This window comes from Lutra lutra, chromosome 15 (genome assembly GCF_902655055.1).
Source record: "Lutra lutra chromosome 15, mLutLut1.2, whole genome shotgun sequence".
In the NCBI taxonomy this organism is placed as follows: Eukaryota; Metazoa; Chordata; class Mammalia; order Carnivora; family Mustelidae; genus Lutra; species Lutra lutra.
Genome location: NC_062292.1, coordinates 37,282,167 through 37,300,429, shown reverse-complemented (window position 1 = coordinate 37,300,429; position 18,263 = coordinate 37,282,167). Strand labels below are relative to the sequence as shown.

At 38.5% G+C, this 18,263-nt stretch overlaps 1 protein-coding gene across 2 annotated transcripts in view; it reads right to left on the bottom strand.

Annotated features, from left to right (window-relative positions):
* Positions 1-18,263, bottom strand: part of CRB1 (crumbs cell polarity complex component 1) — a 136,454-nt gene that overhangs the window by 25,330 nt on the left and 92,861 nt on the right. For both annotated transcript variants that reach the window (XM_047705093.1, XM_047705095.1), the window contains 4 exons: positions 17,643-17,808; positions 13,570-14,476; positions 10,538-10,666; positions 6,576-6,702 (listed from right to left, as the gene is read on the bottom strand). In XM_047705093.1, coding sequence (XP_047561049.1) covers positions 6,576-6,702; positions 10,538-10,666; positions 13,570-14,476; positions 17,643-17,808 — 1,329 coding nt within the window. The remainder of the gene's footprint in view (positions 1-6,575; positions 6,703-10,537; positions 10,667-13,569; positions 14,477-17,642; positions 17,809-18,263) is intronic.

The window sequence follows — 18,263 nt, the reverse complement described above, 5'->3', positions numbered from 1 at the left end:
TGAGACTTATCTCTGGGATGCAAGGACAGTTCAACATATAAAAACTAAACAGTGTAATACACATTAGCAGAGTGAAGGATAAAAATCACTTGATTGATTGTTTCTTTTGCTATGCAGAAGTTTTGAAATTTGAGGTAGTTCTATTTGTCTATTCTCACTTTTGCTCTCTGTGCTTTTGGTACCATACCCATGAAATCATTGCCAAGACTGGGGTCGTAAAGCTTTTTCCTTATATTTCCTTCTAAGGGTTGTTACAATATACAAAAAGAAATAGTGTTTCTATACACCAGCAACAAACTATCTGAAAGAGAAATAAATAAATAATCCAATTTACAGTAACAACAAAAAGAATAAAATACTCAGGAATAAGTTTAATCAGGGAGGTAAAAGATCTGTGCACTAAACACTATAAGATGGGGATAAAAGAAATTGAAGAAGACACAAATAATGGAAAGATATTCTGTGCTCATGAATTGAAAGAATTTATATTGTTCAAATGTCCATACCCAGAGCAATCGACAGGTTCAATCCAATCCCTATCAAAATTCCAATGGCATTTTTTACAGAAGTAGAACAAACAATCCTAAAACATATATAGAACCACAAAAGACCCTGATTAGCCAAAGCAATCTTGAGAAGGGAGAACAAAGCTTGAGGCAGCATACTTCCTGATTTCAAACAGTATAGGTTTGGCATAAAAACAGACACATAGACAAATGGAACAGAATCAAAAGCCCAGAAATAAATCCACCCATATATGGCCAATTAATTTATGAAAAAGGAGCCAAAAATAAGGATTATCTTTTCAATAAATGGTGTTAAGAAAACTGAATAGCCATACACCAAAGAATAAAACTGAATTCCTTTCTCATACCATATACAAAAATCGACTCAAAATGGATTCAAAACTTGAATGTAAGACCTGACGCTGTAAAATTCCTAGACAAAAACATATGGTGTAAGTTTCTTGATATTGGTCTTGGCAATGATTTTTTTTGGATTTGATACCAAAAGCAAAGGCAATAAAAGCAAAAGTACACAAGTGGGATTACATCAAACTAGAAAGCTTTTGAGCAGAGGAAACCATCAATGAAATGAAAAGGCAACCTATGGGATGCAAGAAAATACATGCAAATCTTATATCTGAAAAGGGGTTAATATTTAAATTGTATGAAGAACGCATACAACTCAATAGCCCAAAAGCCCCAATCTGATTAAAAAATGGGCAGAGAAACTGAATAGACATTTTTCCAAAGAAGACATATCAATGGCCAACAGCCATATGAAAGGGCATTCAGCATCATCAATCATCATGGAAATGTAAATCAAAAACACAATGAAATATCACCTCACACCTGTCAGAATGGCTATCATCAAAAAGACATAACAAGTGTTATATAGAGAGAATATATATATCCTATATATAGAGAGAGAATATATATATAGGATATAGAGAAAAGGAAACCCTAATGCACAGTTGGTAGGAATGTAAATTGGTGCAGGCATTATGGAAAATAGTATGGAGATTCCTTAAAAAGTTATAAATAGAACTACTGAATAATTCAGCTATTCCACTTCTGGGTATATATACAAAAGAAATGAAACCACTGTCTCAAAGAGCTATCTGTATTCCCATGTTAACTGTAGCATTATTCGCAACAGCCAAGGTATGAAAACAACCTACATTTTTTTTTTAAAGATTTTATTTATTTATTTGACAGACAGAGATCACAAGTAGGCAGAGAGGTAGGCAGAGAGAGAGAGGAAGGGAAGCAGGCTCCCTGCCGAGCAGAGAACCTGATGCGGGGCTCAATCCCAGGACCCTGAGATCATAACCTGAGCCAAAGGCAGAGGCTTAACCCACTGAGCCACCCAGGCACCCCAACCTACATGTTTAACAACAGGTAAATGACTAAAGAAGATCTGGTATGTATATGCAAAAGAATGTTACTCCACATGAGAAGAAATGAAATGCTGGATCTTAAGGGCATTTGGATCTTAAGGGCATAATGCTAAGTGAAATAATTCAGACAGAAAATAAATATATCATACTGTATGATCCCACTCATATAGAAAATCTAAAAACACTGCACGAAACATAGAAACAGAGTAGCATGGTGGTAGCCGGGAGCAGAGGGTGAGGGAATGGAGAGATGCCTGTCAAAGGATACCAGCTTTCAGTTACAAGATGAATAAGTTCTACTCAAATATTCAGCATGGTGACTCATGGTTCACAATACTACTGTACTGCACACTTAAAAGTTGCTAAGAAAATAGATGGTAGATATTCTCACCACAAAAAAAGAAATGGTAATTATGTAATGAGATGGAGGCATTAGCTAAGGCTCTGATGGCAGCCATTTTGCAATATGTAAGTGTATCAGATCAACCAGTTGCATACCTTAAACTTACACACGTTCTATGTCATTTATATCTCAATAAAACTGGAAAAGATAACAAGAAACAATACAAATGGATTATAGATATGGAGACTGGAATACAAAGTATCAATAGATCTATAACATGACACCCAAATTTAGACACCCAGCTCAGCTATCTCTCTTAAATTCCAGATTGGGTTATTCACACTAAATAGTAACAGTATTTGGATATCCCAATGAACCTTATATTTATTCATTTATTAAATCTACAAATACTTTTAAACATTCACCAAATTTAACTGGAATATCTGCTCAGAACTATGTCTTCTCCAAACAATCATGCTATAGGTCTTACAGCGTCAACCTTTGTTCAACAACCCCTCCTTGAATCCCCTTGGACTATATAACGTAGTGCCAAGCTCACTTCCTTTTATCTGTATTACAGCAATAGCCCCATAATTGTGTCTTTGGGGGTCCAGTCTTGCATTTCTTTTAATCCATTCTCTACACAGAAGCCCAACTGCTGTTTCTCAAGTGCGAGTGCGATCTTGTTACTTTTCTGATTGAACCCCTTTAAAGACTCCTCATTACTCTTAGGAGAAAAAGCCAAGGTCATTGATCTGACTTAGGAGGTCCTTCTGTAACCTCAGTCTTACTGTGTTCCCACTGCCCTTCAGGCTCCAGTCACCGTGCAGCCCCTTCTGCCAGAAGCAGTCTCTGCTATCCCAACCCTCCTGTCACAACTTGACACCTGTTTACCTTTGAATCCCAGCTTTAGCTTTAAGACCTTCCACAGGCACCTTTAAGACTGAGCAAAATGCTCCTCCTAAGTGCTGCTTTATAACTGGTACTTAGTTTTATCCTAACTACTGACCCAGGAACTGTCCTTCACTGTTTGTTTACCCACATCTCCTACCAGACCTTCAACGTGTGGTAAGCAAGCATAGTGCCTAATTTGTAGTTGTATTCTCATCACCTAATCCAGACCATAGCACATGGTAGGGATTCATTAAACTATTGTTGCATAAATTAAAAAAGGAAAGAAGGGAGATAGTCCATATAGTAATAATTTTAGTAATAATTTTGGTAGTTGGACAACACAGATTTCTTTTCATTGATTTCCTACCTAAATCACTAAACTCAAATTTTATGTATCACCATTTCCAGAAGGAATCCCACTTTAATTTTACAAAATTAAGCTGAATAATTTCAGAAATGGTAAAAGGATCTTTAAGCACAATTTAGTGAAGATTTTGGGAGGTGAGAGACTTTGGTTGCTCTTATACTGAAAAAAAGTATATTTAAAAACAGCTCATCACAGTCCCGGGCACAAGACAGGTTTTCAATAGTGCTACTGGAATTTAATTGTTTCTTCATGCTGGCCAAACACTAATTTCTGCAAACGTTTCTATTTTCTCTACTTCCCTGATCCCTAAAAAGGAGAGTAATAAAAAGCATTCTTCACATACACACACACAAAGAAGAAAGAGGCATGGCCAAACACAGAGACATGGCCCCATTTAGCTCATATACTAAATCTTAAAAATAAGCAAAAAGAAATGAGCTGGTATACAACTAAATATAGGTTTTGTTTCAGAGACTTGTTCTAGAAGAGTTTGTGTGAATTTCTGTCATTTAGGTGAGATGGCTTCTCCGTGGAACAGGTTGAACTATGCGTCGTATGGGCAGAGACATTGTAAACCAACAGTGAGAACAATTAGGGATATAATCGGTTCTAGAACGCCAGCCAGAGGTATCCTTGCCAAGGAGGGAAAGTACATGGGACCCTGATTTTGATGCCCACAGGTATTTACTTTGCAGGGACACATCTGGGGAAGCAGACCTCAATTCAGGAAGATGAGCACTGATGCTTGGGTGTTCATTATGAGGTGTGTGTGTGTGTGTGTGTGTGTGTGTGTGTGTGCGTGTGCGCACGTGTGCACGCGTGCATGTGCATGGGCGTGCCTGACTTGTGGACATCTTAACCACGCAAGACATGGTCAAGGCAAATGAAGACAGTTGTCAGAGGATGAGAAGCAGAGATACAGAAGCACAAGTTTTATTTTTCTATGTAAATATGTAAAAGGCAGAATCATACACAACGCAATTAAAAATAGAGAAAAACAGAGAAGGGAAAGTTTTTTTTTTTTTAAGTCAGGCATCTCATGACAAGACATGTGGAAAACAGAAAAGTGGTTGACAGTGACAGTGAGACAGAGACAAAAGAATTTCAGAGAGAAAGCATTTGTGAATGACTCAGATATATCTGGAAGGTAAAAAATTACACAGAAGTGGTCTGTAAATATGTAAGTACAGATATGTCCAAAAAGGGAGTCAATGTGAAAGCCATATGTGCGTGGCCATAATCTATTTTATGCTTGCTTCCATGCAAACATGGAAGGGGTTTTTCCCCAATCTCTTGTCGCAAAGTCTAAGTTTGGAAGGGATCCATCTGAGAGAGCAGGAAGGTGCGTGCTGCCTGGATGGGAGGGAAATGAAGGAGGATGAAGGAAAGACTTCAGAATCAGTTGCTTCCCATTTGAAATGACTGCCAGTGTCCTAGAGGATATGAATTTGCTGCATAAAATCTTCTAGGACTATTGAAAGATAGAACTGAATCCATTTCCTTTGTTCTTATGATATACCATTTTGTCCTTTTGTTTTGATTGGTATATTTAGGTCTTCCTTGGTCATTTCCACAGAAAAACAACTTTCTTTATACAATCGGGGCCAAATGACGGATATCACCCAAAGGATAAATCAACCTCGTGTTGTCAAACCAGGGCAGCTCCGAAAGACATAGACACATTTACAAAATTATATTTGTCAGGTCATTGTTATTGTAGCTGTTTTCTAAATTAATGCATAGGATCAAACCACTTTTCCATTTAAAAGAGCACAATGTCTTCTTTGGAAGGGTATACCCACACAGAGATATTTAGCAGAAATTCTAAAATGCCAGTGGAAGGAATTAAAAATATTCTCAAATAAAGTTCTTTCAATTATTATTATATTTAGTCAATTAAAGCTAAGAAATAGCTATAATTTTTTGCATATCTTATTAATTTACTTTGTAGAGCCATCATTTCAGGTATATATTTTTAAAGAAATATAATGTCAAATATATTTTGATAATGAAAGCTACTATGATTCCCGTTTCTTTTTTCAGAAAGATTAATTAAAGATGATACTTGCAAATTTTAGAAAAATATGCTTCCAAGAAATCAAGTTTTATAATCTATGCTTTTTGGTGTGTGGATATACAACAGTACTTATTTTTATTAAATATGCTTCAAAAAGCAATTCAAATCAATCTATTTGACAGGAATGTCAGCAAGGTCAAAATTTATAAACAATTAATCCAAAAGTACTCTATTTGAATAGAAACTATTACAGGAAAAAGAAATGGAAGTAGGGTTTCCCTGTCACACTACTGGAGGAGAGGTTTTGTGGAAACAGGAAGTATACTGGTGAGGCATAATTTGAGTTTTGATACCAATTAGATCAGAAAATTTTCTTGCTCCATTTTAGGGATCTTGTGTAACTCCCTGCTTTCTCTTTACATACATTTTTAACTTCCCAGAGAGTTGGCAATACTTCATTTGAATAGCTATGTATAAAAACATAGACGGATGCAAAACAGTTTAATTAGTCATTTTCAAACTGTCATGTCATGAATTATAGACGGGAACGAAAGAACATAAATGCCTTAGGATCAGGGTGCACGGGGCAACTTACACTACAAAAGTATACACAGAAATGGAGTGTGGGAGAGAATCAGTTCTTACTGTAGTCGTCACTCAAACATGGAAGCACTAAGAAAAACAATGTACAAGTGTACTCAATGAGAAGTTTCTGGCTATGTTAAGAACAATATTTTTTACATATATCGCTGAAATACGTAAATACTTAATACTCTTGTATGACACTCATGGTATGCTTCAAACAGTCCTTGAATTTATTTTAATTTTCAAGGTAGTGTTTCTTTTTCTTTTTTAGAGTCTCAAATGCGTCAAGACATTTCTGGAGCTTCAATGGCTGTTAAGTTCAGGAATGTCTCCATGAGTGTTAGTCATCTTCCTGTTCACCCCACTCGACAACTGCCTCGTCGTTCATGTGCAGAATGAGGTAAGAAAGAAGCTGAAAGAGATTCTGCCAGAGTAAGAGAGACACATAAAAGGAGATCCCGCTTACGTCCACTTCGCAGCGCTCGCCCGCGAAGGCCACGTCACAGAGGCACCGGAATTTGTTGACCAGGTCCTGGCACAGTCCTCCGTTGAAGCACGGGTCGGAGGCGCACTCATCCACGTCCTTTTCGCACCTTGAACAGAAACAGAAATAGCAGCAGCTTGGTCTCTATTGAATAAATTGGCTGTGAAATGGGGAAAGGAAAAAGGCTGCCTTATCTACCTGGAACAGAACGGTCTGATTTACCAACTCCCATGCAACTTACATACACTGACGTCATGATGTGTGGACACATTCCTTAAAATTCCTGTCCCAAATTTCGTTTTTAAGGGAAATAATCTGTACACACGCCCAGCTAATTAGAATGAAAAAAACAGGTGCGAGTTTTTAGAAACCAAGAAAAAACCTGAGGAATGGTCGTTTTGTCCCCAAAGAGCATTTGCCATCTTTGCCACCTTCGGTTCAGTTTACTGGACACATGGGAACCGAGAGGCTGTATTTTGCCAACCTGGAGTCTACAGAGCAGACCTGTGCCCCTGCTGTCAGGATTCTACTACATCCATGCCCTCGGGCTGTGGGGGAAAGAAAGCCCATCAAAAATAGAAGGAAAAACAGTTTCTTCTTAAAGATTTGGGGTTATTTTCCTTTGGAATCTTCTTTTTCTTTTTGGAATCCTATTTTTCAACAAAAAGCAAAAGTAGGTAATTAGAAAATTTCACTTCCTGGAGCGCCTGGGTGGCTCAGTGGGTTAAAGCCTCTGCCTTCCGCTCAGGTCATGATCTCAGGGTCCTGGGATCGAGCCTCATATCGGGCTCTCTGGTCAGCAGGGAGCCTGCTTCCTCCTCTATCTCTGCCTGCCTCTCTGCCTACTTGTGGTCTCTGTCTGTCAAATAAATAAAATCTTAAAAAAAAAAAGAAAATTTCACTTCCTAATAAATACGTTTTAGAGCTAAGTATAATTTTCAAAATATTCAGGTAGAATGACTTTCAAAAGTTAAATTTTCCCCAACAAGTGATATCAATACTAAGGTATACTGAAATTTTCCACTTCCCTGGGACACTGTCATCTTTCCCCTGACATTTGGCTAACAACTTGTTTTTCGGTAAACTCACGGATTAACTCGCCAGTCACTTTCATTCAGTTGTTCAGTACTTGTGTATTTAGCACTTACCATATGCCAAACACTCTGTTAGGCCTCTGGATAGAGCAGTAACTAAAGTATCTCTTTTACTTTGGGAAATTCATATAAAATGCTAGCTTCAAGAATCCCAAAAGAGCAACTTACAATGTCCAAGTATAATGTAAACCACTTTTCATTCCTCACCCCCCCCAAAAGGTAAAACCTGCTTGCCTGGGTCATCAAGGAATCACTAGGCTCAAAATGAAGGGGGGATAGCAGGGTGGGTGGGGAGGGCCAACCCACAGTACAAAGGAAAAAAAGATTTCTTCCCAGGAAAACAGCTCCTTATCCCACTGGATACCAAGCATAGCTGAGACATTTTTGTTTTCCTTTTTTGGCTCAGGCTTCTGCCCTGGAAGGAGGCCTCTCCGATTAGATCTGAGCAAAACCTGACAACTTGGGAGAGGTTGCCAAGCACTCTTTGTCCTGGGTGGGCCGGAGTGTTCACACCATCCATCATTTGAAACCTGCCAGGATGACACTATAAAGCTGGGGGTCTAGCCAGACAGAAGAGGAGGCAATTTGCAGGAACACAGCTTTTCAGTATCTTTGGACCTTAAGGAAGTCCCATGCCCCTAGGCCTTGGGAGACTCTCTAGTATTTTCTAGTCTTCTTGGGCTCTTCTTTCCCCATTTCCTATCTACTTCTCTCTTTTTAAAAAATTTTATTTATTTATTTGACAGAGATCACAAGTAGGCAGAGAGGCAGGTGGTGGGGGTAGGTGGGGGGGAAGCAGGCTCCCCGCTGAGAAGAGAGCCCCATGCGGGGCTCGATCCCAAGAGCCCAAGATCATGACCAGAGCTGAAGGCAGAGGCTTTAACCCACTGAGCCACCCAGGCGCCCCTATTTCTCTTTCAAAGTGCACAGAGTACCACACGTACACATTCATTATAAACATTACCGGAGCTTTCATTAGAGATTAATTAATAGATCAGCAATCAAAATAAATTAATCCATTAACACCCAGTGAATTAACTGACCATGCTTAAGGACTTTGAAAGTACAGCATCTATTAAACCTGTGGTCACTATTTTAGAAATCTATTTGGAGCAGAGAAGTTGATCCAGAGGAGGGTCCCCAGAGAGGAAGGAAAACTTGGAGCTCCTTTTCTTAGCACATTTCAAAGAAGTTACTTGCATTTAAATGCAAGACTCATCCTTTAAACAAATGTTGGAGGAAAAAGAAATGTTTGTTGTAAATAGGGATCATGTGTGAGGAGCGGAAAAATAATCCAAGGCTTGGGATGTGTCTGTGCTTTGTGCCGCTGAACGTGAGCGTGACATGAAGCCTTCACCTCTGACACGGAAGCAGGAAATAACCAGCACTTAAATATAGGGAACGAGTTGGTCAAGGAAATATTTAGGACAAGGAAATATTTGCACTGTTTCGGAGGGATATGGAATTGGAGGCCAGCTGAATGGTCTGGGTTAACAGTACGTGGCATGGTAGAAGGGGCTCACTAGAAAATAGAATATGCTCGAGGGCTCCATCCTTCCGTGCACATATATGGCAGGTCTGCGGGGGCTGCTTGGAGCCCGCAGCTGGAAGCAGGCTGTGAAGGCAAGAGCTCGATCGGTCACTGAATGCCGACTGGGTAAAAGGCAGGTATATCTGAGATTGCCTGCTATTTTGTAAAAATGGCAAAATAGCTATACCTTGTGCCGGAAGAGCCAGCTGGAAAAGAGAGAATTCCAATGACTCCAGACAGCAGTTGTCATGGAGCACAAATTACACCCAGAATTTTATTAACTTCCCTTTTGAGAAAAATTCATTCAATCCAACTCTGTCAAATGCCTTGTATTTTCATTTATCGAATTTGTTCAATGTGGGAAGTTTGATCAGAGATCGCTACCTTGTGCCGGATGGCTATGAGATGAAGGAGCACTTTTTCCCATTTTTTTGAATTGTTGCAAGCAAAGATTTACTCATTTCCGTCAGAATATCCCAATGATGAGCTCAGGCCCTGAGGGCAGCGGAATCTTCCTGCAGCACACACCTGGATTGGCAGCTGACCTCTAATTTAATTCCTCAGCCTCAGTTTATGCAAATGCAAAGTGAAAGGAATAACAATTAGAGATGATATTTATAAGATGCATGACTTAGTGCTCAACAAATGGTTAACTATTTATTATCTCATTATATAGATATATATAAGAGCATAAAGAGAGCCCTGGTGTAGAACCGTTTTGAGGACACTGATCCTTTTGAGAAGCTGAGAAAAGCTGTGCAGTATATTCCTTTTTTTTTTTTTTTTAATTTTTAACCTCACCTTTAGCCCAGCAAATGCATACCCAAATTTGGCTGCATTTTCAGCCATCGTCTGAAGACACCATATCAGGTGAAAAACTATCGAAGGGTTTCTCTGGGAAAGATGGGCTCATACAGCTAAGGTGTATATACTTTTGGGGTTCTAGATCATTCTATGAGGCAATCTTTTAGGTATATTTTATTTTACCTCAACAACAACTATATTTGCATCGCTTATTAGAGTCAGTAGGAAAAGAAACATGAAACCAGAAGTCCTTATCAGAAAGAAAAGTAGCACATTTTACATTTTTCAAAAAGACGTATTTTCTTATTTGAAGTCTTGGCTAATGAAGTGTTCTTTGCTTTGACCTAAACTGTGATTTTTCTTCTTTTTTATTATCTGACTCTGGTTGGACCTATATTTCGGCCTGGGTTTTCCTATGGGAACTGAGATGAAAAATGAGAGGAGACATCGACCTTGTATAATCCCCCTGTTTTTCAACCCAGAATTTTCTTCTATAAAGTTCTAAGGGGACTCACCATTCTCCAGTAAAACCTGGCCGGCACAGACATGTGAACGCACCCTGGAACTCGGAGCAGTTGCCGGCATTGTAGCAAGTGCGATTTGTCTTCTCATTCCCACAGACTGTCGAGGGTAATCTGGTGTGTCTAGGGAGATAAAAGAACAGCTGTTCATCTTGTTCATTTCATTCAAGAAAACTTTTTGGAAAAGTTCATATAGGTAGTTGATGCCAAACTAATTAAGGACTTGGGCTGGCTGAGCTACAGATGCTTAATTGTGCTGCATTAGACACAATCACCTTCTGTAAACAGCTCCTGCTAGAGGGCGCTGTAAAAAGAAGGTTATACATCTTCCCTCCCTACAGTTTTCATTGATGAGATAAGATCTGTGCCGTGGGGTGGCAATAAATTTAGGGCTGGGAAGAAACTCGCTATAGCTTGGTTTGCTGCGGCCTGGCTAATAAATCAACACAGGCCATGGAAAATTGCATCTCTATAAAGGCCAGGAAAGCAAGGACAGCACTCTGGTACCCGAGCACTCATGTGATTTCTCTGTAGGCTCTCAGAGCTGAACTCCTGTTACCCCGCCAACACTCGCTGTTCCCTACCTAATGATTCATAGCTGAGCAGAATGCAAGCCAAATGCCGTCCAGGACGACTGCATATAGCACTCGGGGGCGACTGTATGGGAATTCAAGAGGGTGGCTCTTTTCTATTACAGCAAAGCTGTAATAAGGAATCCTTAGAAGGGCAGAACAAATTGTTAGAAGTTGAGCAGAACTTGAATGCAAAGGAAAAATCCAGGAGTGTGAAGGGACTGATCAGAAGTGGTCTTAGGAGTGTTGTTCATGACCCACTGTGCATGGTATCTGGTACATAATTCATGTTCAGGAAATATAAGATGAATTTAATTTTGTCCTGTTGTGTGCGCTGCCGCTAATACAGAGAAACTAGCCTATAGGACGGTAAGTGTGTCTCTTCCCACAAGAGCTAATCAATTCGACTTTAAAAAGAAAATATCATAAGGACTTTTCAAAAGAACCAAAAATGTCAACCGGCTTTGAAAGAGGTCAATTAGCAATGCAAATGTGAAGCTTTGTATAAGTCTTCCGTTTAATAAACAATTTTTGAATCTCATTAGAAGGTACTTTTGAGAACTTTAATCTTTGAGAACTTGACTTTGATGAATTAGGCAGGAAAAAATACTGGAGAACTAGTTCCTGGGGCATATATGTTTACTTTACTTATCCAAAGGGTCCACAGCAATACTATTAATTTTGATCCTGAATGTCTTTTGCTTTTAAAACAGGTACTTTGCCTGTTGGCCAATGAGTCCGTTTTAACTCATGGAAAGTGACGGACAACTAAAATGTCAACACTGACACCTAATACCTTGCCCTGCCTTCCCAGATTCTGAACAGCAATAAATATTATGGAGATAAATACATCTTCTTATAGGTATGGCTACCTGTTCTGTCTGCTAGGAGACTCATCCCATTAGGGTACCAGCTCTGAGTTAGTGTAAGTCTACAGGCTGCCAACCCACTCCAGGTGTTTCTGCCAAAGTCTGGGAATGTATTACTTGTTACTAATAATCCTCTCACCTCCCCATAATGACTCAATTATTTAGTGAATTTAAAAGCAGTATAAGTTATAAAATAATGAATTCTACATGGAAACACTGAAGCTATGTGACTGAGCAGGAAAATACTGTTTCTTATTTCTGTTTATGTAACACGAGATGGAGGTCATTACTAGAATTAAAAGACTGTTTTAGTAGTTTTAGAAAAAATTGTGAAATATGTCGAAATGGGCAAAAGATATTCCTGAGTAGTCTTTCGATGGAATGTTGCATGGTATATAAAGGACCCTCTAGGATTGTTTGATTTTGTAGGGTGTATGCCTTAGATTTTCTTCACTAAGCTATTTTACAACTCTGTAAGTTGTGGAAAAATGACATTAATATGAATGGATCCTGCTCGCTGAAATGGAAATGAGTTTGCCTGTAGTGATATAACTGTCACATGGTAAAAAATATACTTTCAAATATTAATTGTAATGCTTTATAAAAGATTAAATGGTTCTGCATTTATTAGCAACTTCATTTCCTCATCTCTATGTACATATATTTATGTTTATGTGGGTAGTAAAAATATATACAATTATTATATATACACACATATATAAATAATTAGGTTGTCCTTTGACCTGGTTTTTATATCATACTTATTTCCTCATTAATTAATGACTTAAATGAAAACATCAAAACATGTTCATTTATATAAGTCATAATTTTGCTTTCTCAAAATTATAATTTATAATATATTATATATGTTATAAATATATATAATTTATAATTATTATAAATTATATTATAAATATATTTATAATATAATTATAATTTACCATAGACTTTTCAAGATTTTACAAGATTTACCTGCCGGAAATAGCCGAGGGCATTGTTTTAGGGGTAGAAGTCATGCTTCCTCGAACAATATGAAAACCACGCTTTTGGGAGGCACCTGGGTGGCTCAGTCAATTAAGCATCTGACTCTGGATTCTGGCTCAGGTCATGATCTCAGGGTTGTGAGGTCTAGCCCCACCTGGGCTCTGTACTCAGTGGGGAGTCTGCTTGAGATTCTCTTTCCCTCTATCCCCATTTGCTCTCTGTCTCTCTCTAAAAATAAAGGAATCTTAAAAAAAAAAAAAAAAAGAAAAGAAAAGAAAAGAAAAAGAAAACCACAAGCTTTTGCATTTTATTGCAAAAAATATTTGTTTCTTGAGACCTTAAAGCTGTCAAACTCTGGGACTACAGTTCCTAAGACATATTCTAATGAAGATGTTGGAGAAAATGTTTTGCTTCAAATCTGGGCAAAACACTACCATTCTTCCTTGTGGAACATCCCACCACGTGAGATCCTATCTATGTGACCATATTGTGATGGAAGGGACCCATGTCACTCCTGTTCAGCACAGCTCACAGATGCATAGCTCAGAACGCTTTCCAATCTGACAAGGAAAATGGAGCTTTACCTGAACGTTATGCTCACCTGCAAAAATTTCCCGTGAAATTTCCAAAACAGCGACAAGAATAACCATTGGGGTTGCTGATGCAGGTGGCCCCATTTGCACACTGGTGACTCTGGCAATTGTCTATATCCATTTCACAGTTCACACCGGTGTATCCAGGTTCACACCTGCAGTGATAGGCTGCAACTCTGTCGGAGCAGTTGCCATGGATACAAGGGTTTGAAAAGCACTCATCAATGTTGAGTTCACAGCGTGCCCCTGACCATCCCAAGGGACACGAGCAGTGGTAAGAGCTATAGAGGTCTTCGCAATTTCCTCCATGCAAACAGGGGCTGGAGTTGCAAGCATTTGACAGCAAACAGCCAGTAGCCACTGCATTTGTAGAGATTTTGAGAAACTGCTCTTCCTGGGGCTTATTAGTGAAACCAGGAACATTTTCAAAGTAAGAGAGATAAATGCCACTGATTTCTATTGTACCTAGACACCCTTTCAGGCCCAGCGTTTTGTCAACGGCTCGGTCACCGACATAAATGTCTGTATTATCTTTCAGAAAGTTGAGGCTCCCTGTGGCAACTGCACTAGTCACAAAAGATGCTTGGTTGTCCACTTCCATTTGCCACCTGGAGGCCTGGGCCAGTGGGTCCGTCATGGAAAGAGTCACTTGGTGCCATATGCCATCATTCACGGACTGCGAACTTGTCAGACTCAGCGTATAAAAACTGTTGCCACTTTGCAATTGAAATAATAATCTGGAATCTTGAATGCTAATATTAAGAAATTCAGGCTCCTTCTCTGCCTGCAATATGATCACATTGTCATCCCTTGTTCTGAAACCAAATGTGATATTGGTGAGTTCTCTGGTAATATTCCCATTGCTCCTGAATAATATTTCACTGCTTTGTGCATTAAAAACAGCATTTCCAATACCTAAAGAGAGAAGGCAACACCAATGAGCAACTTTATTGAATCTGTAATGTTGGCTTCATTACCTTTATTACTACAAATGATCAAGTTAATATCATCATGTATCAATTGTCTGGTATGGGTTAGGCCCTGTGCTAGTTCTTTTTGTATTATTTCTAATACAGAATTCTAGAGCACATTATTATTATTATTACTATTGTCATCCCCATTTTGTAAAAGAAGAAATTGAGACTCCCTGCAGTTAAGTGATTTTTTTCACAGTCATGTGGCTAATAAAGAATAAGACTAGAATACCAAACCTGGATGGTCTGCTACCAAAACCCAGACCATACCTTTCTTTCCCGTTGAAAAAAACGCTACATGTAGAAACAATGTCTAAAAAAGATGGAAATGAATGGGATTCAATGCATGACTAGACGTAGACCTTGGTAGGGGTATTGGAAAAACCTATGACTATTCACTTAAGTAGAGAAAATCCAGTTCTCCACCTCCTGAGTGGGTCTCCTTTCCTCTCACACGACTTCTGTATTCACAGGACCTGTGACCCCAGATGTATGGGGCTTTCCCCCACCAAGCAATTCTGTACATCATCATTTCCCCTCTCTTTTGGTTGTTTCCCACTAGCATGCAAATATACTGAATCTGCTCCAACATCAGACAATCAAAACACACGCAAGACCCAAAAGCACGATTCACCTCCTCTTCTCCCGTTGCTTCCTTAATTCTCTATTCCCTTTCTTGCCCCAACTCCTCTAAATAGCTTTATATTCTCATTTTCTCCAGTTCCTCATCTCTCATTTTCTTTTTTATACACACCACTCAGTCACTTCACCGAAGCCAAGCTACTCGAGTCACAATGACCTCTGTGTTAGTCAAGGTTGTGGTGAATTCTCTTTTCTCACTTTCTGGCACTTTTCAGTAAAAATCACCCTTAAAATGCTGTCTTTGCCTCAGATGTGGGGCAACTTTCCACTCAAACAACTCTTTTCATATAGACTATTTTAATTATTTAATCATCTATTTATTTATTTTATTTAATTATTTAATTATTCAAATAGACTAATTATTTCTCAGTGTCCTTGCTTCTATCACTCTGCAGATCAATATAACAACCACTCCTTAGCTCAAGACATCCACTGCTTACCAATGCATCTAGAAAGAAATCCTAAGTCCTAAACATGGCCTGCAAAAGTCTGGGTGATCTGACCCTTGATTAACTATTCAATTCCATTTGCTATCATCCTCTTCCTTAGTCACATGCTACGCCACAAAAAATTCCTGTCATTCGTTGAAGACATCAAACTTGTTCCCAAATCAGGCCTTTTCAGTATTCCTCCCCCAGAACACTGCCAGACATATCGTAGGTAAATATTATTAAATAAAAAAATCTGTAATAATAATTCCTGTGTCCTCAATTCGGGAAACTGAGATCATGGTTAGAAACAACTGCAGGAGAAAATTCAAGCGTATCATTCAAGTATACAACTCAAATGTATTATTTGAATTAAAATTTCGCTTGATTTTATTACTTTTGACCGTGGTGTTTTTTTCCCACCAAGTTTGGGGTTGGGATTAGGAAAGAAAGGAACAACAAGTGTCTTATTCCATGCTTTAAAATAAATGTTAAAGTAACAAATCTCGATAGCTCTCTCCAACTCCGAAAGGAAGAATACGGTCTATGATGTTAAATAGGTTCATTTTACTACTACACTGAAATCACTTCTCATCTGGGGAAAATCACAATATACATAACAGTATTTGTATTTCACCTTTTCTTTGGGGAACTTTATCATAATAAACACACCTGTATATAAGGTGGGTTGTAAATTTTTAAGCCTCGGTTTTCTGATAGGATGCCCGAAAGGCAAACTCAGGGTGATGTATGAGCAATATATATTCTCAAGAGTATGTTATTCTTAGACCTAACCTTCTCCATATATCTTACTTGAAAGAAAATACAATAGGGTCATAAGTTCACATAAAATTAAAATTACACAAAGTAGCAAAAGTCTGTTCTAGGGTTCATACCTGTCAGTTAGTAAAAATTCACCCCTTGTATTGGTTTACATTTTCTTCCTTCATTAAGATACGTCGTACTTAAAAAAAATGTTATTGAGAATTTTTGGGAAATCAGAGGCCAACTTTCCACTCTTTCTGTACTGGGAATGCAGAAACATTGAAGATTCATTTAAAGTTCTTTCAGATGTGATATGTCCAAATCCTGACCTGCTTTATGCATAGACTAAAGACCAATACACACCAAAGGTATGGTTCTCGGTCTGCCACTGTTTCTAGAAATCTTTTTTTTTTTTTTTAACCCTGTGAAAATATTCCAAACGATGTAAATGCTTTGATAGAACATAACTGGGACTAAGAACTTTAGAACTTAAGGACGTCTATCGAAAGATTAACAATAAAACTAATATTACGTTATTGCATTATTTGAAGTAGGAGAGAAGAGAAAATGTAAATAATATTGTGGGTAGTATGTAGACATGCCAAAATTGTGAAACAGTATTTAAATTCGCTAACATTGGTTTTTAGTACTGATGATGGGCAAAGAAACATTTCAGATTGAGGAAAATACTCAGAAAACAGAATGCCCAATGTGTTTGCCTTTTTATACTTACGGTTATAAAATCATGACATACACACAAAACCTTTTTATCTACCTATAAATGATATGTTTTATCCGCATTTACAGTGAAAGCTTTAGATTACAGAAATTGTGTGAACTGCCTGAGGCTTCATGGTTAACATTAGGCCGTGAGCTCACACTAGCACATGACTGTGTATTCCCAACAATGAGGAAAGGAAAGCCAAATATTACTTGGTTAATTTCTCCAGAAATTAGCTTTAAATAATCAAAGATCTAGGTCTGGTGTTGCTCTGACCTCTACTCCCCATCTCCCCTCCACCCCCACGGAAACCCAGGGGGCAGGATGAGGCATGAAGTCAATCTGGATATTATTATTATTATTATTATTATTATATTAGATGATGATGATGATGATGATGATGTTAGGTTTATGGTACTTCTCAAGTCAGGGGAAAGAGCCACAGGTTCCTTCGGAAAGGAGATTTTGTCTGAATTCTTTTTCTTGGGTTGCCTCATGGAACTGAAATACCCAACTTAACTGGATGGGTGACAACTTTAAACTCCACCTACATTCAAATCCTCGAGGCACCGCCCAGCACTGGGCTCTGGGAGGACACGGGCTGAGCTCACACCACCGGACGTGCTCACACGCTTTCCCAGCTGTGTTCGCAGGGCAGGAACATGAGAAATCATCCCACAGGGAATAGCACACACCTCCATTGTGACAGGGGTTGGACTGAGCAGAAAAGAAAGCAAAGCTGTAAAAAGCACTGGCAACTAACCACAGAAACAGTAAAGGCATGACCCCATATCTGTTCTTTTTAAATGCTTATTTTCTACATATTTACACTTTGAACTTTTTATATCCATTGGTTGACAAATGGAAAAAAACTTACTGCTACCATTGCCAATTCTTTTCTAAAAGAGAAATGGGGAGAGAAAGAAACAAAAAGAAAGATGAAATGAGAAAGAGAAAATAGATAAGACCATTCTCTACAATACAAGGAGAATTTTAAAAGGCGTTATAACATTCTCTAGAATTTCTAAGTTACAAAACACTTTCAATCACACCAATTACCTCTTGAGGTAGAGGTTATTACCCCTGTTTTTACTAATGAGGAAGCAGAGGGCCCTCCTGTTACCCAAGATCCTAAGAAATAGGCCAACGGTGAAACTTGGTACCTAGATCCT